The sequence below is a fragment of the Hyperolius riggenbachi genome, chromosome 12 (genome assembly GCF_040937935.1).
Source record: "Hyperolius riggenbachi isolate aHypRig1 chromosome 12, aHypRig1.pri, whole genome shotgun sequence".
Classification (NCBI taxonomy): domain Eukaryota; kingdom Metazoa; phylum Chordata; class Amphibia; order Anura; family Hyperoliidae; genus Hyperolius; species Hyperolius riggenbachi.
Window position 1 is genome coordinate 171580849 of NC_090657.1, and position 22532 is coordinate 171603380.

The 22532-nt window shown below is 46.3% G+C and overlaps 1 protein-coding gene across 1 annotated transcript; it reads left to right on the forward strand.

Annotated features, from left to right (window-relative positions):
- Positions 1–1640: 1640 nt before the first annotated feature.
- Positions 1641–22314, forward strand: LOC137541014 (tumor protein D54-like; the record flags this gene model as incomplete). The annotated part of the gene is made up of 5 exons (XM_068262164.1): positions 1641–1693; positions 8534–8560; positions 14546–14587; positions 17212–17260; positions 18639–22314. Coding segments are annotated over 5 exons (258 nt in total), but the record flags the coding sequence as incomplete, so codon positions are not given.
- Between the last annotated feature and the right edge of the window lie 218 nt (positions 22315–22532).

Below are 22532 nucleotides of genomic sequence, written 5' to 3' on the forward strand. Positions count from 1 at the left end.
TTTAAGCATACAGATGTATTTATTTATTTTTTTGTAGTAAGTTGCAATTTTTGCTGAGTAAAAGAGGCAAAGCAAACTACACCAGGTCATAGATCCTCAGCGACCCACTACCACCTGCTCACTTCTAGTTGGTCTGAGGTCACACCTCTCTAAACACTGACTGCCACGATTCTCTGGTTGATGTGGCTAAAGCTGAAAGAGCTATTAGGCCATCCGGATATTTTCCTCTTCCTCCATGAAGAATTGACCGCACAAAGCAGCCACAGTTATTTTTCACATCTGCACTATTTAAGGGCTGCCAGAAAGGTCTGACACTCCCAGTCTTGATGGCGTGTTCCAATCAGAGTGGAGTAAGCCATTAATTTACATGATCACAAATCATATTCAGGACACTCATGCAGATGAATGTATTTTCGCAAAAGAACTGTCTGCACCAGTTGCAGAATGATCAGCAGGAAGAGATGTGTACATTTCACAGCTCATGGTCTTCCGCTGCATTACAGCATTGTCTTCTGCGCTCAGCCACCACCAGAGGGGGATGCTGGATGACAAGACACATGCTGCTCATTCGTTTCAGCACAGAGCTCATCTCCATCTTCCAGCAGCACCCTCTAGTGGTGGTGAGGACCAACTTCTGTATAAGAGGAGGAGGATCTAATTAGGGATGGTCAATAAGATACTAAAACTTCCAATTACAGTAGAATGCCTTTATAGTAAACTCCAACGGACCAGGAAAAGTAATTTACTATATCAGAAGTTTTCTATATCAAAATTGGTCATGTATTGTATATTTATACAGATGCAGTTGCTGGGACCGGAGGACTGAGTTTACTATATCCTTAGGTTTACTATATCAGAGTTTACTATAAAGTGTCTACTGAGGTTGCAGATTTTATACAAATACAGTGGCTGGATTCCATGTTGCATAAATTAGCATAAACTTTGCATCGGCTTGGAATTATTAGCATTTTATTAACCATGGCTAGTTGTAAATAAGATCTTGCAGTGGCCTCTGAGACTGCCTTGTCTTCCTAAGAAGTAGTATATGTATTGCCGGTACTTATCCGTTAGCCGGGCGCATCCGGCAGGTGGCGCTGTTGATGTTAATTCCAATCATAATTACTTCACGTAAACCTGTGAATGTAAACCGCCGGATGCGCCCGCCTTAAACAGATCAAGCCGCCGGCTTGCTTCGTGAGTGTCTCGCTCTCCTCCCCCTCTTGCCCTCTCTCGTATGAGCCTTGGGGAGGGGACATGCGTGTCCCCCCAGAGTCGTTCGTCGTGGCATTGCGACGAACGACTCTGGGGGGACATGCATGTCCCCTCCCCAGTGTTCTATAGGAGAGAGGGCAAGAGGGGGAGAAGAGCGAGACACGAAGCAAGCCGGCGGCTTGATCTGTTAAGCCGGGCACATCCGGCGTTTACATTCACAGGTTTACGTGAAGTAATTATGATTGGAATTAACATCAACAGCGCCACCTGCCGGATGCGCCCGGCTAACGGATAAGTACCGTATTGCCTTATTTCACCATAAGAGGAACATTAGTCTCTGGAGAAATAAAAGTGCTTCTTTTTTTCTTGCCTATGCATGGTTATATTGTATGTAACTAACCACAAAATCTCCTCCGTTGCTTAAACACACCAGCCACGCCGTGGGCAGGGCGGCAGTGCTGCCTTTGGAGGCATTGGGAGGGTAAGAGACTCTGTGCTGTGTTGCAGTGATTATCTATTTTTCTTTGAAACTCCTTTCATGCTGCAGCACATATATGGAGCGCGATCCTGGTGATTAGCAGCTGTCGCCCTCTGATGTCTGATCTTATGGGCAGTCCTACTGATTGCTCCACCTGTGTGTATAGATCTTTAAGTCTCCTTTGGTTAACTAATGAAAGGACATAGGGCTTGCATACACAGCCCTTTTTACATTTAGGAACTAAAAAGGATACCGAGAGCCCAATATAGTGTAGTAGGTCAAGATAACAAATGCAATTTAAGATAAAGTGAATTAATACTCCCAAACCAGGGTTACCATAAAAGTAACCACTGTGTAGGCAGATTGGGAGATTAGACCCGACCCCACTCAGGTTAAAAGTCGTTCTCTGTAGATCGGAAAGATAGGGCAAAACCCCTCCACCTGGGGGTGGACTTGGCAAAAGACGGAGCGGTGTCACAGAGGTACCAAAGTAGTATAAAAGAGGTTAAAAACTGTTTAAAAAGAGGAAGTAAAGGTGGACACCAAAAATCGTTGGTAAATAACATAATTTGTTTCATAAATACTTCACAATTTGCAACGTGTTCAACAGGTTTAATTCCGCTTTATCAGGCAGTGATTGAAGCAAAAACAAGCTAGGTCTGTATCCGGGCGCCTCAGTTTGCTTAGCCTGGATACAGACCTAGCTTGTTTTTGCTCCTATAACTGCCTGATGAAGCGGGATTAGACCTGTGAAACACGTTGCAAATTGTGAAGTATTTATAGGACACCCGAGGTGAAAATAAACGAATGAAACCTAACCTAGGTATATAATTTATTATTTTGTTTTTGCCAGCGCAGGTTCTCTTTGACATTGAGAAGCTGACTTATAAAAACGTCCTGCTAGAGCCTCTTAACGGCTCCAGGACGTTTTTCTAAGTCACAGTCCTGCTGCTGTGTGTGTGTGCACATGAATATAGTGGGGGGAAAAAAACACCATAGAAAAATATACACCTTTATTTCCAAATAATATATTGTCACCATACTTTGTACTAGGGATACAATTAAAATCTTGTGATAACCAGAACAAATGGGCAGATAAAATGTGTAGGTTTTATGCACAGTAGCAGTGTTAATATTATAACTATAGGTGATGAAATTGGAGAAATAGTGAATTTTTTCCTTGATTTTCCCTTTAAAATGCATAGAAAATAATTACAGTACTGAAAACAAATATCAACCCCAAAAAGCTCAATTGGTGGTGAAAAAAACAAGATCTAGATAATTTCATTGTGATTTAAGCTATTGGCAAACGAAAGGTGAAAACCGCTCTTGTCCGTTAGGGTAAAAACCCCTTTGGGGTGAAGTGGTTAAAGGATACCCGAGGTGAAACTAAACTAATGAAATAAACAATTGTATCTGTCCTCCTTCTCCTAAAAATGACTTTGTAAGATATTTCACTCTTTTATTTTATATATAAATCTACTATTTAAGTTTTTCTGTTTTTTTTGGTTTTTTTTTTTTTTTTTTACCGGTTTATTGTTTTTACTCAATGACACAGTCATTGAAGTATTTCAGAGCTAAAATCTACGAACTATTTACCCTTTTTATCTCTTTCCTGCTCTCTGAATCCATTTTCTGCTAGGAAAGTGTTTTATAGTTGTAATTTTTTATCAGTGAGGGTCGCACTGTAGTCTAACCCAGTCCTGGCTCAGACAGGAACTGCCACTTACATGGTATGCTTAACTCTTTAACCTCCTTGCCGGTTATCCCGAGCTCAGCTCGGGGTAACCTGCGCAGGAGGATTTCTCAGGCCCCGCTGGGCCGATTTGCATAATTTTTTTTTTTCCTACACGCAGCTAGCACTTTGCTAGCTGCGTGTAGTACGCGATCGCCGCCGATTCGCCACGCCGAGCTGCCTCCCCCCCCCGACCCCCTGACCCCTGCGCAGCCTGGCCAATCAGGGCCAGGCAGCGCTGAGGGGTGGATCGGGATTCCCTATGGCGTCCCGACGTCGGTGACGTCATCTGCCTCGTCGCCATGGCGACCGGGGAAGCCCAGCAGTAAATCCCGTTCTGAACGGGATTTCCTGCTTACTCCAATCACCGGAAGCGATCGGAGTGGCTGCCGAGCTGCCGCTACTCAGCGGCTATCATGTAGCGAGCCCTGGGCTCGCTACATGATTTGAAAAAAAAACATTTTTTTTAAAAAAAAAGTTCTGCGCTGCCTCCTTGCCGGGGGAATTAGACCGGCAAGGAGGTTAAGGCACAGAAAGAAAAAAAGAAACACAGCATAGATATTTGTATGCTAGGCACTGTACATACCCATGTCTATCTCATCATGTCACCTCGGTTATCTTTTAAAATAAATTATTTACCAACAATTTGTGGTGTCCTCTTGAAATAGGTAATTCCACCTTTACCTCCTTTTTAAACAGTTATCAACCTCTTTTATACTAGTTTGGTGCCTCTGTGACACAGTTCAGTCTTTTTACATTTATGGTTGGTTCACAATGGAACGCTCCAAAATCCCATATCTGTTTTCAGCCACCACTGGCGTTTGCATGCTATAATGGGTGCTTGATTCTCCACAGTGGCAAAATGGAAAACATACAAGGAACATATGCCACGCCCAAAACACTGCCGCCAGCGGTTCCGAAATTAAATCGTGCACGCATCGAGAATGAAAAATTACACACGATATTAACCTATACATTGAATAAAATTCGATGTGTGTTGGTTTGTGTTTCCTGATGCAGTCAAATCCGTGCAAACTTGCCCAAGTGTGCACGCTGCCTTAAAGCAAACCTGAAGTGGCGGGGGAGGTAGATAATTACCTCAGTAGTTAAAAAGACTCTAGATGGTCCAAATGCTTCCAGAATCCTATTAAGCTACCCCGTTCCGGCGCAGGGCTCCTCTTCATCTTTTGGCCATGGGTAAGCACATTCGGACTGGGCGTGATTTAGAAGGTCTCTGGATGCCCAATAGAACAAAGTCGCTTGTGCATGACTTTTCTTCATTCTAGCTGAACCTTAGTTCAGATGCTCCCATCCATGGCCAGGATCGCAGCTGAATGGGTACAGAGGGACACTGTGCCGAAATGGGCTGTTGGAGGATCTGGGAAGTCTCTGGACCATGTACAGCAGAGGTTCGTGATGTTGTTGGAAGAACCCTGCGAGTTTCATACACACATTCACTGAACTGTTCATAGTTGGGGGATTCAAATTAAAAACACAGATATACAGTATAATTTTTTATTAGCGCACAAAATGAACCATGCATCATTTGCACATAAAATCACAAAGCACAAAACCAATAAAACATGAATGAAACATAGCTCCAAGAATATTTACTGAACAGAACGGACACACGCACCCCTCCGCCAAACCCCTGAGACTGACTTGCGGGCAAAGCTGAAAGGGTTAGGCCCCGTTCACACTTGCGGTTGTTTGCCAAACGGACCGGATGACCTGACCGGATCCGGATCGGAACCGGATCGGAACCGTACGGTTCTGATCCGGATCCGATCCGGATCCGGTCAGGTTGCATCAGGTGTTCATCAGGATGCGATCCGGATCCGTTTGGCAAAAGTAACGTAAAAAACAAAAAAAATGTTGGGGTCTGGGAGGTCAGCAGAAGGGGGACCTGTGGAATCAGGCCCTCTGCTGTTTAGCACTCACCTCCACCTGCGACATGCTGCCAACATCTCCGGATCCGGATCCAGCTGTGCTGCTCCACTCCAAAATGCTTGCCCATGTGTCCCCATCCAATATCGCCGCAACAATCCGCATAGGAAGTGGGGTAGAACATCCGGATTTCTCAGCCAGTGTGTTGTGCGCTCTCCGGTTCCCATTGGTTTGTATTGGCCGGATGGTGCAGTCCGGCTCCGCCCCGGATACGGCTGCCGGAGGAGCCAGATCAAAAAATAGCGCATGTTGGACCGGAGGCCGGAGTCCGGATCCGGCCCGGATCCGGTCCGGCTCCGGTCCGGCAGAACGGACACATGTGAACGGACGCATAGGCTTTCATTGCTATGCCGTGCGTCCGTTCCGTCCGTTCTGCAAGCGGTGCGGCTCCGGCACGGCGATTCCGGACGGCCACCGCTAATGTGAACCGGGCCTTACTCAAGCATAAAGAAATAAAAAATAAAGTTTAACTTACCTGGGGCTTCTTGCAGTCATCCTGTGCCCACGCTGTTCTTCCGAGACCCTCCAGCAAGCAGCGGTGACCCCCTGAAAGCTGGCCAGTCGGTGGCTAACTGCACATGTGCGGCCCAAGTTGCGTGCACTCTGATCGTGCTCCGATTGCCAGGAACATTTTGCACGTGCAGTAGTGATTTTCCCATAATGCTGTGCACGAGGATGTGATGAGGAGGCACATGGCCAGCCAGTTTAGAGGGGGTCTCAGCTGCTGGCTGGAGGGTCATGGAAGGACGGTGCAAGTGGCTGCCAGGTTTCCTTTAAGAACCAATGATCTACATGCTTCCCATTACTGAGGAAACTTTTGTACAACCTTTTTTTTCCCCTCTATAAGTCACTTCTGTTGTCCTTTAATGTGCATTTCTGAAATATTTTAGACGGATCTTCGAGGCAGAGTTTACATTAGGGATGAGGTGCTTGGCTCCATTCACACTACATGTATCACATTTTAACGCTTATGCTACGTACACACATGCGACAACGATCGTTCGTTGTCAACGACGAACGTTCTTTTAATTGACGAAAGAACGACCGAAGTAAAGTTAGTTGTAAAAAGTGTGTAACGATCACATCGTTAGAACGAACGTTACACCACGTAAAAGCACTTAATGCGCCTGCGCATAAAATTGTAAAGTTCCTTGGAGAAAAAGTGAAATGCGCATGTCCAGCCTGGTACGAACGATCGTTTCCAACGATGTACCACTTTTGCTAACGATCGTCGGTGGTAAAAATCCGCCAAGACAGAACTTTGTTTTGTAGCGATTTGCCTCGTTCGTCGTTTGCCTTAATAGTCGTTGGTTCGTTTTTTGTAACGATCGTCGTTGGTAAAGATCGGGGAACGATCGTTACAAACGACTATAGTCGCATGTGTGTACGCACCTTTACTGACAACAGATGCCCAATGCTCTCTGAGCGAGCAGACTGCTGTTCAGTGCTTCTGTAGAGCGAAGGCTCTCTGCATATATGCCTAGGCATTAAGCCACCGCACATATTCACCTATGCTGTGCTACCCAGCCTTGTCAGGGGGCTGCTTGATGCCAGAGGAGAGGTTTTCAGTCTTACCCTATCTGGTGCTGCTTTGTGTGAGAAAGAGCTGATGACATGTTAAGAATCCCAGCTTGAAAATTGACCAATCAGAATCAGCAAGAAATGCATCTGATTGGTCCTGTTCCAAGCTGCACACAGTATGTAAATTAACATGCATCATTAGCATTCTATTGGCTGTCTCTAACATCTGTGGCTTCATGCACAACTTTACCCTGCTGCCTCCTATTTCAGATCTGCCCAATTCTCTGGGGTGATTGAAGTGTTGTGTAAAGCATGCTATGGGGTCCGGGCTCTTAGTCCTGATTCAGTAAACGTTTCTCACAGGAAAGTTCCACCTTCTTATCAATAAAATAACTTTTCAGTCCCTAGCAAGCCAAAAGGTTCTCAGAATAACTTAGAGTACCTAAGCTAAAAATGACAGAGCCTGTAATGATTACAGATCGGGGAGTGGTCGCAGGTTTGAATACTTGCCTCATCCAACATCAGGTCACAGGTAATGTATTGTTGCCTTGTCCCGCCCCCAGCTTGGCAGCCACCAATTAGGCAGTGATTGGGAGCGGGCTGCAGCTATGCAGGTGGCCATGGCCAGAGCCTCTGCGCCAATTTAAGAAAAAAAACAAAAGAATAAAACATCACGGACCATTCTCTAATGCTGGGCATACATGGCTCGATGCCCCCTTATCAATCGAGCCGCTGATGGCTCGATTGATAATATCCGACGTGTCCGATCACCGCGGGAATCTATTCTGCACTCGATCCCCGCAGGCGGACAATTGCGGCGAATTGAGCGGGTGATAAGCGCCAGCGGGGACGAGCGGGAATCGATCCACGCGTGGGACGCGGCGGGGGTCGATCCGGCGGCTGATCGGCCGCCAGATTGACCCGTGTATGTCCAGCATAAAGGGGGGGGGGGTGGAGGCAAAACAATCACCTGCCTAGGAGATGACGCCAGAACAGGCAAGTACTTAAAATGAACCGGAGCCGAAGCTCGGGTTCAAAATCTGACACTTAATATTTAGAGATGGAAGCCTCAGGATCCTAATAAGGCTTCCCTCGGTTGTCACAAGCCCCCCGTTACTGAGCGAGGCCCCCCTTCACATCGATGCCGCTCAGCTTCCCTTCCTGGATCAAGTGCGCATAATGGCCCTGTGATAGCGGTATGCGGGCTTAGTTGGGTATTGCGTGCACTTGATCCAGGAAGAGAAGCTGCGCGGCCCTAATGCAATTAGCGACAGTGCATTGACTCTAATCCTCCGGCAGGCCGTGCTCATTGGCGGGGGGGATGCTTCCGACTACCGAAGGAGGCTTCTCTCTCTTAAGGTATCTAATTTTGTACCCGAGCTCTGGCTTGGATACGCTTTAACCCTGAGACACACCCCATTCATCCATCATTAGGACAGTTCTTGCCCTGAGAGAGACTGTCATTTTCCGTTAGGTACTCTTTAAGCACTTTTAGTACTTTTTCGCTTGTTGGTCACTTTGTAGATAAGAGGAGAAATCAAGAGGCCGTTTTGCTGAATGAGGGCCCGTGTCTTCTGCTATTATTAGAGGTGTATTCCAGGATCTGTGTACTCACTCTCTGCCTCCCTTCCTCCTTGCAGGGCTCTCCCTTTCTCTCAGTCTTTTAGGTAAGAGGCGTCAGTCCTCTGTTCTGTGTTGTTCTTCATCACGCACATGTATGACACACACCCGATCCTTCATATGTACGCCAGGATGCAGCTTACAATGACTAGCAGCAGGCTAAATTGAGCTGCTCTGGTCAGCATGTGCTTCGTAGAGCTGCTCTGGTCAGCATGTGCTGGTAGCACCATCAGATTGCTTATAAGGGCTTTACGTACCACCTCAGTACAGCCGGGTACTGGATCCCTCTCTGGGGCTCGAGGGCTGATTCCAAAGTAAAGGCAAAATAGTGTAAGAGGTATAAGAATTATCCGTGTTCTAAAGCACACCTGACTTCAACAAGCTTGGCCAAGTAAACCTATATTATAAATGCCTCCTGTAGACTCAGCCTGACATCTTCTCTTGGTCCTCCGATGTCCTGCTCATCTGCTTGTCAGCTTGCATACTCTGCTCCTCCATTTTTAAAACCGCGCCGACCACTAAACCCCTTCTAGGTCAGCTCTCCATTAGTCTCTGACCTGTGAGCACCGTTCATATACTGGATGTGTGTGATACCGATAGTGGACCTGAACTCTTGCACAGGGCCAAAGGAAAACCGAGAGAAATGTACCCTGTACGTATTTAGAGTTTAGCCTGTCTAATTCCCCTAATCTGCGACTAGTGTAATGTGATTTATCAGCTGCCAGTTGCCCCCCTCGGCAGAGCAGCTAATTCGTAAACACAGGATGCTAACCCTATGTCTGCTTCCATGAAAGCAGGAAGTAGACACACTGCAGATTTATTGCAGGATTTGTATCAGCTTTTCCAAAGAAATTATTTTCTTCAAAGGTTATGATGCTGCTTCTTATCTTTTAAAGCAGAGAGGAAGTTCTGAGTTCAGGTCCACTTGATGGGGTAGCGATGGGAGGGAAATCACCACAGGCCTGCATTTTCCTATTTGAAAAGTTGACTTTATCCAAAACTCAGATTTTTTTCTGGGTGATTGTTGGGACTTGGGGAGCCAGATGAGGGTGGGACAATGCACAGGAGTGTATGTAGAGCAAAGATGCACAGACCCCTGGGCTTGCATTGAAAAGCGAGATGAGAGACGTGTAGGCTGCCAGATTGATTTCTGTTTGAACAATACCAGTTGCCTGGCAGCCCTGCTGATCCTCTGCCTCTAATACTTTTAGCCATAAACCATGAACAAGCATGCAGATCAGATGTTTGACTTAAAGTGCATCCGAGATAAACTTTTACTCATTGCATAATTGTGTTCCTTCCTTTATATAGTTTATAGGGCATTCCTCAAGCCAAATACTTTTTTTTGTTTAGTTTTAATACGCTAATTCCCTTTAAACGAAACAAGCCTCGCCCACAGCTTTTCACAGTGCATTGGCACTGTAGAAAGGGCTTATGGGGAGCTCAGTCTGAGCAGGAGGAGGAGTAGGTTACTAGCCAGAGATTTCAGAGGGGAGGAGGATAGGGGACTGAATTTACACACAAGCAAGCTGATAGCATCTCCAACCCTCAGCCTGTGACAATGTGACAAACAGAACATGGCTGCCCTCATTGTATCACAGGAATAAATAATCATAAAATGTTGAAGCTGTTTGCAGCTAGATATGCTGTGTAAACTATCTAAACTTTAGATAAGAAATATAGACAAGTTACTTGTTATAGTTTTTCATCCCAGATCCGCTTTAAAGGACATCCGAGATGAAAATAAACTGATGGGAAAAACAATTGCATCTATCCTCCGTCTCCTAAAAATAACCCTTTAGATATCCCACAATTTTTTATATTTAAGTCTAGTTTTTAAGCTTTTACTGTTTTATTGTCTCTGCTCAATGACACCTTCATTGAAGTATGCCAGAGCTCAAATCTATGAGCTATTGACTCTTTTTATCTCTTTCCTGCTCTCAGAAGCCATTTACTGACAGGAAAGTGTTTTATGACTGTAATTACTTATCAGTGAGGGTTATGCTATAGTCTGACGTGACGGAAACTGTCACTTGCATACCTGATTTTAAATTTTTCAGGCAGAGAAAGAAAAAAAGGAACACAGCCTAGTCATTTGTGTGCTTGGCACTGTACATACACGTCTACATTATCTCGTCACGTCACCTCGGTTATTCTTTAAGCCAAACATGCATGGTTCAGATATGTGATTCAGACACTATTGCAGCCAAAGAGATCCACAGCACAGCCAGGCAACTTGTATTGTTTAACAGGACATTAATATGGCAGCATCCATATCACTCACCTCAGGATACCTTTTAAAGAGAACCCGAGGTGGGTTTGAAGAATATTATCTGCATACAGAGGCTGGATCTGCCTATACAGCCCAGCCTCTGTTGCTATCCCAAACCCCCCTAAGGTCCCCCTGCACTCTGCAATCCCTCATAAATCACAGCCACGCTGCTGACAAACAGCTGGTCAGAGCTGGCTATGTTTATCTCTATAGTGTCAGTCTGCTGCTCTCCACGCCTCCTGCAGAACTCCAGTCCCCGCCTGCATCTCTTCCCTCCCTGCTGATTGGAGGGAAGGGACGTGGGCAGGGACCGGAGCTATGCAGGAGGCGGGGGAGCAGCTGAGACTGACACTACAGATGTAAACACAGCCTCACAGCATGGGTGTGATTTATGAGGGATTGTAGAGTGCAGGGGGATCTTAGTGGGGTTTGGGATAGCAACAGAGGCTGGGCTGTATAGGCAGATCCAGCCTCTGTATGCAGATAACATTCTTTAAACACACCTCGGGTTCTCTTTAATGGGACGCATAGCTGATTAGTTATCCCTTACTTAATAAACTTAATTAGTAAAAATATACAACCACAATACTCATAATTCATTTATTTTCTATTGTGCTTCTAAGTAATGGAGGAAAATCTCCTCTTCCTCAAGTTAACTTGAATAAATAGTATGTCCATCAATCACTCAGCGCACCAGTCACATCAACCACCAACCTAACTGCCATATTTCTATGTGCGCTCTATGCATAACAATTGATATGGTGCACTAAAACCTAACAAGGACAACAGTGTCAGAGGGGTAGAAGCAGGGGAAGGGGACAGCTGCAGTGTCAGAGAGGTGTAAGCAGGGGAAGGGGACAGCTGCAGTGTCAGAGAGGTGTAAGCAGGGGAGGGGACAGCTGCAGTGTCAGAGAGGTGTAAGAAGGGGAGGGGACAGCTGCAGTGTCGGAGAGGTGTAAGCAGGGGTGGGGACAGCTGCATTGTTCGAGAGGTGTAAGAAGGGGAGGGGACCGCTGCAGTGTCAGAGGTGTGTAAGCAGTGGAAAGGACAGCTGCGGTGTAAGCTGGGGTGGAGAACAGTCTAATGGTTACATCTAATCAAAGCACACATAGAGGTTACCTTTACCAGCTTAGCACCAGTAAAGAGCTTATAAAGTGCTTGAAGGAGGGCACCTAGTAGGCCTGAACGATAAATCGAATTTAAACCGAAGATTTCAGAATCATCAGTTGCAATTTCCGCGATGACGTCATTTCTGCATGTCTCGGCACGTGCGGCCCACAGCATTGGCAGTGTTGGACATGCCTTCCGACACAAGTCCAATGCTATCCGTTCTCTATCGCCATCTGTTGGTTCTTGTGCACGGCATACTACCTGGTTCTTGTATGTCACATGACATACAGGAAGTATGCCGTGCATTAGACCCTGCAAGAGGCAAAGTGGATAGATGGGCATCGCTGGACTCATCCTGGAAGGTATGTCCAGCACTTCTGCAGCTTGGGGCACAGAGAGAGACCCAGAGGGGCATAGATAAAGGGGGCACAGAGAGACTGGGATAGAGAGGCACAGAGGGGGAACAAAGCTTGATTTGAAGGAAATCGTGAATCTAATCGATCTCGATTTCGGATAGAAATTGCTCACTTCATTTTTTTTTTCCTAAAATCGTTCAGGCCTAGCCCCTAGTGGGCTCCCCTAGCTCAGGAGCCCTGGTGATGTCGCTACCTCCGCATTCCCTATTGCTACACCACTGGTGCATCCATATGCCTAAATATTTTCCTCAGATGGAATCATTTGATTAGATTTTTATTATCGAATAGAATTATGTAGATAATTCTTTCCAATTACTTGCGGTCCCATGAATCTGACTCAATCATTGTATCTGAGGAAAATGGTGTTCTGTTGAACGACAAAGAACTTACCGGAAAAAGATGACTTGACAAGTGGGTGAAATTTCACTTAATATTGAGCTGAGCCAAACACACAGAACGCTCTCCAGAGATTTGTAATTCAAAGACAACTCTTAAGATCCAAGTTGGATCTATAACCAAGTCAAAGTGGATTTTAGGATTTTTGTGGCTGCCCCGCTTAGGACTGATTTCGCCAGACTTCACCTTAAGCTCTTTTGAGCTATCACTTTGACTTCTTCTACGGAACTTTCTTCACATATTAACATTGATTCAATCTGTTTGGTAGCATTTATACTCTCTGCACATTATTCGGTGTCTGTACTACATAATCCTATATGTGTGTCAGAAGGGTGGTGTCTTTCGCTAGTCTCTGGTCCTAAGCATGTAGAATAGGTGATGTGTTCAGTCCATACATCTCTGTCCTTCGTACGCGGTGGAATGTTTGGTGCTGTGTAACGTGTGTGATTTTGTGTCCAAAGTTGTACAGCCAGCATAGAGGAATAACCTTCTCCTCATGTCCCTTCTGTCTACCTATTAATGCATTGCGAACAATTGGGGATTTGACAGTAGGCCTGTGTTAATATTATTTAACGGGACTCTTAAGCCAGGAATAAAAAAAATCAGTTTTACTTGCCGGGGCTTCTCCCTGCCTCCTCCAGCCACCCCGTGCCCTCGCAGTCACTCATCGATCCTTTGGTCCCCCGTGGAAGCTAGATTCGTTTTCGCTGACAGGAAGTCGGCGGGCTTTCTGCGCAGGCCTGGCCACGCGTATCCTGCTTCATGTCCCCGTCCTCAATAGCGTCCTGCGCAGGACGCTATTGTGGACGGGAACGCAAAGAAAAATGTGTGGCCAGGCCTGTGCAGAAAGCCTGCCGACTCCCTGTCGGCGAAAACGAATCTAGCTGGCACAGGGGACCGGAGGATCCGTGAGTGACTGCGAGGGCACGGGGCGGCTGGAGGGGGCAGGGAGAAGCCCCGGCAAGTAAAACTGATTTTTTTTTTTTTTTTTTGGCAAATGTGTCCCTTTAAAGGAACTGTTTTGTGGCGGGAGTCTGAATACATTAACCATCTTGTCACTGGAGGCTGGAAATACAACTGAGAATGCAGCCTGTCCATTCACTAGAGGCCAGTGACATCACCGAGAATGCAGCCTATCCATTCACCAGAATGCCGGTGACATCACTGAGAATGCAGTCTATCCATTCACTACAGACCAGTGACCTCACTCAGAATGCAGCCTATCCATTCACTAGAGACCAGTGACTCAACTGAGAATGCAGCCTATCCATTCACTAGAGGCCAGTGACATCACTGAGAATGCAGCCTATCCATTCACTAAAGACCAGTGACATCACTGAGAATGCAGCCTATCCATTTACTAAAGACCAGTGACATCGCTGAGAATGCAGCCTATCCATTCACTAAAGACCAGTGACATCATTGAGAATGCAGCCTATCCATTCACTAAAGACCAGTGACATCACTGAGAATGCAGCCTGTCCATTCACTAGAGGCCAGTGACATCACTTAGAATGCAGCCTGTGCATTCACTAGAGACTAGTGACATCACTTAGAATGCAGCCTGTCCATTCACTAGAGACCAGTGACATCACTGACAATGCAGCCTCTTCATTCACTAGAGACCAGTGACATCACTGACCATGCAGCCTATCCTCTCACTAGAAGCCAGTGACAGTAGAGTCCATAATAAATCTGGTTGCAGTGATCACAATGCCTGCATGGTAGATAGCAGGATCATGTGGAGCCCGTAGATCCTGGCTGTATGATGATGTATTGGGTTAGGATGTGTTCTCCTCACTAACTCTGCTTTCTGCTCCCTCATGCCTTCCGAGTAGCAGTTACTCTATTCGTCACTCCATAAGCATGCCTGCAATGAGGTAACGTATAGTCTCAGGGCAAAGGCTCAAGTTGCTTGTTTCCCTATACCTGATAAATCTAGTAATGTTGAATGTTTAAAATGTATTTCCAAAGTCATGCAAAACACCTGTCAGAAGGTATTAACTTTATATTGTATATACTTGTGTTTTTCCTTTAAAGGGTACATCCGGTAAAAAAAAAAAAAAAAAAGTTTCACTCAGCTGGGGCCTCTTCCAGCCCCTGAAAGTCTGTTAGGTCCCACGACGCAGTTCTGCTCCGAGCCAGGCCTCCACTCTCCCCTCTGGAAGATCTCGACAGGCAGCCGGTATCTTCTGCGCATGTGTGGGTACTCCGCGCCTCTCGTGATCGCACTCCCGTCCCCGGGCGGGTTCTGTGCTTGCGCATGTCAGAGATGACTGAACTGCACCAGCAGCACAGGGCGCTTCCTGTGACTGGAGTGCAATCACGAATGTGCAGAAGATGCTGACCCAGCCGCAAGTAGCAATCTTCAGGAAGGGGAGAGCAGAGGCCTGGCTCAGCGCGGAACTGAGGGACTGGAAGAAGCCCCTGGTATATGATTCCTCCCCCCCACCCCACCCCGGATGAATCCTTTTGAGGGGCTACAATTCAATTGTAATCCTTATTATTGTAATCATTATTCACTATCCCCGCCCACCGAATTAGAATATTAGAATCTGACTGTAAATTAAAGTGAACCTTAAGTCTGTTAAAAAAAAATGAGTTTAACTCACCTGGGGCTTCCCTCAGCCCCCTGCAGCTGATCGGTGCCCTCGCAGCGCCACTCCAATGCTCCTGAACCCTTCCGGTTTCGCAGTCACCGGCCGACAGGCATGGGAACGCGAGCGATTCTTCGCGTTCCCAGCCACAATAGCGCCCCCTAGGCTACTATTGCGGCAAGAAAGCCATAATAATAGCCTAGGTGGCGCTATTGTGGCTGGTAACGCGAAGAATCGCTCGCGTTCCCATGCCTGTCGGCCGGTGACGGCGAAACCGGAAGTCGTCGCCGGCGGGTCCAGGAGCATCGGAGCGGAGCTGCGAGGGCACCGATCAGCTGCAGGGGGCTGAGGGAAGCCCCAGGTGAGTTAAACTCATTTTTTTACCACACTTCAGTATCCTTTTAAGACATCGTGCCCTCTGGCTGGCTCTGTAGAGATTAATGTAGCCCTTATCAATAACCTCCTGATGCAGCGCCTTTACTCCAGAGCTGGAGGAGGCAACGGCTGGCTGCAGTCACATGACTGCCACATGACATGAGGAAAGTCAAAGTTCAATTTTTGCTCTAAAATATTAAACACAGTGAAAAATGAATGTGAAACAGTATTAAAATTGTGTCATTTGAAGGCATGTCAGTTTCAGGACAAATCATCAGATTGACTTGTAATGTATTATTGAGTAAATAAAGCAGTGGAAGTTCTCTGGTTGCTAGGTTCGCTAGCCAGGGCCACTCTGGCCATACTGTGCCTGCAGGAGTATGGCCACGCCTATGCAGTAAGTCAGGGCTGCACCAGCTTACTGTGCCTGCAGGAGTATGGCCATGCCTATGCAGTAAGTCGGGGGCCCCTCTGCTTACGGTGCCTGAAGGGCTATGGCTGCGCCTACTCAGTAAGCCAGGGCTGCTTTAGCTTACTGTGCCTGCATGAGTATGGCCACGCCTACGCATAAAGCCAGGGCTGCTCCAGTTTACTGTTCTTGCATGAGTATGGCCACGCCTATACAGTAAGCCAGGGCTGCTCCAGTTTACTGTGCAGGCCCGGCCGTACTCACGCAGGTGCTGCTCGGCTGTGCTCGTGCAAGAACAGTAGCGTGGTCGTGAACCTCCAAAGGGTCCTGGGTGGCGGTGGTCTCGAGGAGGACACAGGAAGCCTTCTGGTGGATCCAGAGGCTTCCCTCTTTTTAGTTATTTGTTTTTGTTAGCATCTGCCTCTGGATCTCTTTAACCACTTCCGGACCAGCAGTCTCTGCCCCCTTAAGGACCAGAGACTGCTGGTACAGTAAAACGCCGCCTCCAAATAAATCGCCGCACATACTCGCCGGTCACAACCAATGCCCCATCATCGCAGGCTCCTCCCTCTGCTGTCTCTATGACGGCAGAGAGCTGACAGCCGGTCGGGAGCTGCTTTCATTGGCTCCTGACATGGTTGATCAGTGGAAGCCAATGTGATTGGCTCTCCGTGATCACGCGGCCAGGAGCCAATGAAAGCAGCTTCTGACCTGCTTACAGAGGTCTGCTATCTTAAAGGCGGCAGAGCGAGCAAATTGCAGCGGGTGCAGAGCAGCAAGATCGGCGGAACTGGCGGGGACGTGCGATTCAGTGCGACGTTCATTCTACGTCCATTCAGATCTGCAGCACCACCTGCTGGAAGTAGATTCGTACTGCGTTGGTCCGGAACCAGTTAAGCCCTTCTAGTAGTAGAGAAAAACTAGTACAAGAGAAAAACTGAAATCATACTAAAGACAAACAGATGAACGGAGGTTGAGATTGAAGTGAGCCGTCCCTGTAGAGAAGTCCTCCTAGTCATCTCTGTAATCTTGTATGACTGTCTCTGAAGGCCATATTTAGTCCCTGTGGGTGAAAGTACTGGGCAGTTCACAAGATGCTTACATGTAATTTTTTTATCATTAGGAACTCAGCGACCTTCAAATCCTTCGAAGAGCGTGTGGTGGGCGTGAAGGTGAGTTTATAAATCCGCTTTCTAAAATGCCACTAGGTGGTGCTATTGCTGTTTTTTGTAGAGTAGTAATGGCCTGTTCACACTAGGTCCATTAGGCGGTGCTGCTGTTTTTAGATAGCAGCAATGGCCTGTTCACACTACCTCAGGCATGGACAAACTCGGCCCTCCAGCTGTTACGGAACTACAAGTCCAACAATGCATTTGCCTTTATGAGTCATGACTCTGGCTGTCAGACTCCTGCATTGCATTGTGGGACTTGTAGTTCCTTAACAGCTAGAGGGCCAAGTTTGCCCATGCCTGCACTAGCTGCTTTAGGTGGTGCTGCGGTTTATAGAGCAGTAAGGTCCTGTTCACACTAGGTGGTGCTGCTGACCGGGGTGTCTAGTATTGGCTCTTCCTGTTCAGTAAGCCAGCACCTATTCTGGGCCTTACTACTCTCTACAAACAGCATCAGCACTATCTAGTGGATATAGAGTGTACAGGGCCTTACTGTTCTCTGCAAACCGCATCAGCACCACCTAATGGACCTAGTGTGAACAGGGCCTTACTGCTCTTTACAAACAGCATTAGCACAACCTAGTGGATCTAATGCGAACAGGACCTTACTGCTCTCTACAAACAGCAGCACCGCAAGACAAGACAAATAATTAGATCGTGCTTTTTTCCTGGCAGACTCAAATCACTCAGAGCTGCAGTCACTAGAAAACTCTCTATAGGCAGTAGCAGTGTTGGGGAGACTTGCCTAAGGTCTTTAGGCAAGTCTCCCCAACACTGCTACTGCCTATAGAGAGTTTTCTAGTGACTGCAGCTCTGAGTGATTTGAGTCTGCCAGGAAAAAAGCACGATATAATTATTTGTCTTGTCTTGCGGTGCTGCTGTTTGTAGAGAGCAGTAAGGTCCTGTTCGCATTAGATCCACTAGGTTGTGCTAATGCTGTTTGTAGAGAGCAGTAAGGCCCTGTTCACACTAGGTCCATTAGGTGGTGCTGATGCGGTTTGCAGAGAACAGTAAGGCCCTGTTCACTCTATATCCACTAGATGGTGCTGATGCTGTTTGTAGAGAGTAGTAAGGCCCAGACCACTCTGGGTCCACTAGGTGGACCGCTGGCATGGCAGTGAGTCTGTGCTATGCAGATGTGGACCTGCTCTTGTGTAGTGAGTCCCAGGTCTTAACCTGCACAGATCCGTCCCCTTCTCTCTTCAGCCCCACCACGCCCCCCCCCCCCCCCATATGGAAGTCTGTGCCACATGCGGGTCTTATATGCTCTTATACAAGAATAATTCCAATTGCCAAACCCCCCCCCCCCCCCCCACCACCACCTTTCAGGGTTTATAATTTTAGTGAAATAACATTAGTTTTTTTTTCTTTTCCTCTGCAGCCCAGGGGGTCGACCGGCGACAGTGAAGAAAATGGCAGCCAGAGTTTACACTCCCCGGACAAGTCACAGGATTCTGCCCCCTTCTAGGTCCACCTTCCCCATTTTCCGTTTACGTTACTCTCTCTTTTGTTGTTCTGTAATAATCTCATCATCTCGAAGCTCAAAGGGGCTGCCAAGATTAAAGGAAAAAAAAAAAGATAAACACTAAAACCCTCCCTTCCTCCCATTCTGTTACGTCTTGTGCAATTGGAACAATTCCCCCCCTTACACCTTCCCTTTCACATCCAGATGCTATAGGCAGAGATACCCCAACAAGGCTGCGATGTTCCACTTCTCAACTCCCCAAGGGGGTGGGGGGACGAGAATTGTGGCTGCCAAGGAGGTGCGTCTGGATTGCATTACTTTAAAGTGAAGGAATGGGCTCAGTCTAGTCATTTTATGTTTAACTGCATTATTAGCACTGATGTGAAGGAAGACTAGAATGTTGCCCCATTAGGTGATTTATATTCCTAGATGTGGACTGCCCTGCTTGACTAGGAAAATAGTTATGTTCATAGCCTCAAGGTGGAGCTCTTCCAATTTTTCCTGGTAGTGGGTCTGTACCTCTTCTCTAATCTCTATGGTCTCTCGCCTTTAAACGTAGTTGGTCACAAAGCAAAATATCAGTCTGACGGAATCTGCCTTTACCTCAGGTAGCATAATTACTATAGGAAGTGAAACTGGGAAACCTATCAGAAGTAACACGGAGAGGCTGTTGTTCCTGTAAATGGTACCAGCCTAGATGATGAATCTATTCCACAGAAGTTCTCTCTAAGGAGACCTTGTGGATAAGCATGCGATCATCTTTATCAGGTGATCAGGCAAAGTCCCACCATAAGCTGCAGAGGAAGATGAAAATTATCCAACTCGATCACCAATTAGAAGGCTTCTTTTGTCAGGGGCCACTTGCACAGATGGTAGATTATCACCTTAAACTCTCATGAATGATTACTTTGGGCAATGAATGAGTAGCTTAAAGGACTCCTGAGGCGAAAATCTATCTTTACTTACCTGGGGCATCTTTGAGCCCCTAGAAGTCATTTGTGCCCCTCGTCGCAGTTTCGGTCCTCCCCAGTGTCCTGTCGGCTCACTGGAGGGTTGGCGCTTCTGCAAATGTGCGCCATGCCATTATGGGTTTGTGATTACAACAGGCAGTTAGCGGGACGCCGGGGGAGGACTGGAGCTGCGACGAGGGACACAAATGACTTCTTGGAGCTGGAAAAATACCCAGGTAAGTAAAGATAGATATAGGTTTTCCCTAAGGAGTCCTTCAACAACTGTCGCTATGACAGATTTGCCCATGTGACGTGGGCCTGTTTGCGCCCAAGTTACTACAGGTACTAGAAGCAGCTTCCGTCAGAGCCTTTCCACACTGGTATTGTGCTTCCTAGTATAGAGGTGGTCATTGATGCGCAAATAAATCTGGCTTGTGTGCAAATAAGTTGGGTCGGTCCAAATCCACAGGAAGTGTATTTCATTGGCTCAGTTCAGCAAGAAAAAATGATTTGCGCCTCATTGCTTCCTCGCAGATCTCTCTCCAGTTTTCCCCAAGTTATGCTGATAACCTGATATATAAGAAAGTTTGTTTTATGAAGCTTAAACACTATAGTTAAAGTGCTATAAAAAAAAGTCCTACACAGAGACGGGCAACTTATAGCTCTCTAGCAGTCCGTTTTGAGCCGTCTCTGTAGATACAGGACTACAAGTTGTCTGCCTTCTGGTGCAAATGCTGCATTTATTGTGTAAACTCTGCATAGCTTTTGACTCCTCTATGATCTAGTTTCAGTGTGTACCTTTTGTCCCTGGAAGGGGGTTCAGCGTCTGCGCTCTCTCCTGCCGCCCCCCCTCCCCTGCACATAGGAATGTCTGACGTCCTTGCAGGAAATTTTAGAATGCAAAGTTGACGCACCTAATTTGGAATCTGTAAGGTCTCTCATCTCTCTCCAATACTTGAACTCCGCTCTGCAGCTTTTGCCTGTCTTGCAGCCCTGAGCAGAGCAATGCAAAGAGATGTGAAATAAAGATATATAGGAAATAAACTGAAATATAAAGATGTTTATTAACCATGCCTTCCTCGTCTGTGACTCATGTTATCTATGGCTTGGCTTGTGAGCTCTGCGTGTCATTCCTGTCAGGTTTTGTTTCGTTTGCACCGATGGGCACCTGTTGGTTTAGAGAAAGAGGAAGCCATTTTGTGAGGTATGACCTTGAAGCTAGGCTTTAGCAGCATTCGCCAAGCATTTCGCTCCTTAATGCAAACCTGAAGCAAAAAAACAAAATCCTTTTTAATGAATTTTGTGTAGTATGGATAATGAATAGAACATTAGTAGCAAAGAGTCTCCTATTTTTATTTTGTTATATAGCTTTTTTTATATGATTGCATCATTCTGTCCTCTATGCAGTTTAGAAACCACACTCTCTTTGAAGTTATAAAACAAAGCAGAGCTAATGACCCTTTGAACTTTTCTGCTTATCTCAAGCTGTCTCTCACTGTTTCGTGGCAGTTTTAAGTGCTTCAGAAAACAGGACTGTATTCCACCCAGTGGGTCCAATAGGTCAGAGAAGCTTTTTTTGCATAGATAACTGAAGTTTTTTTTTTTCTTTAACTCTTCCTGTACTGGAAAACATTGAGTCTCTTTTCTTTGCTAATAATGTTGTATTTCTTATTTCTTGGCTGTACTACACATACAACTCATTATTTTTGCATTAGGTTTGCTTTAAAGTGTTAACATTCTTGTGCTTAGTTTATGATGAATTGAGGCTCTGATTGAAGATGTAATATAATAGCATTACTGATTTTACCTGAGTTTAGAAACCCTAACATGTATGCTAGTAGCGTAATGCATGTTATAGTAACGCTAGCTGAACTCAAACACTGTGGATCGTGCTAATTGCCTATGTGGCAATATTCATGGCAGTTACTGCATCAACCGCTGTGTTTCCTAATGCTCAGCTGATATTGTTCAGCTATAGGTTTGCTGATAGCTTCTTGAACACAGAAAGATGGTTGTCTGGATGTGGCTGGGATGCAGCTGTGCGGACAACCTACAAATCCCAATGAAGTCTTGCAGAGCATGCTGGGAGATGTAGTTGCTCAACAGTTAAGGCCCACCCATTACTTTTTCGCAGAAATAACATTTGATTGCTTATACATCACAAAATGGCTGCCTCGGCCTTGTTTCCCTCACAGGTGCACTTAGAAAGCCATCTGTTTGCTGGGAGGAGACACTTCTTTTCTTGGTATATCAGTGAGTAGACTGTCCATCTGGCGGTTATTGGTTGACACTTCTGTCCAGTTTTCATGTTGTCTGCCTTTCTTTTTTTTACTTGTAGTTGTGTCATCTCCACTCTTATCACTGTGATACATGCAACCAAAGCATTCAGACTGTCCCGCCATCTGCTATTCCTGTTGTGTCCACTAGGGTGCTACCTCTCTCTGTCTCACTGACAGGGGAATGGTTGAGGTTCTTAAGATGTAGAATTGGGGGTCCTGCGTGTTGGATTGAAGGCTTTTGGGACTTGTGGTTGTTCAGACGGTCCCCACCATGAAGCTGGCAGGACTTGGGTTTTCTGTTGCTCTTGCGCTTTGTTACCGATGGATGCAGAGCTATCTCAATAAAGCATTTAATAGTAAAAACTGTCATGTGTTTGTCTCTTCTTGGAGTGAATGAGATGTTCATTATCCAATCAGCAAGAATGCAGTTACCTATCCAGGATATGACTGCATTCAAGACGTTTAAATGACTTGTACATACATGGCCAACTGCACGATATCCGCCCAGTAGTGGTTTGAGTTGAATCGCCAGTTGGATCTGGCAAACCACTAGTTATCATTTGCTGGTGTAGTTGTTTGCT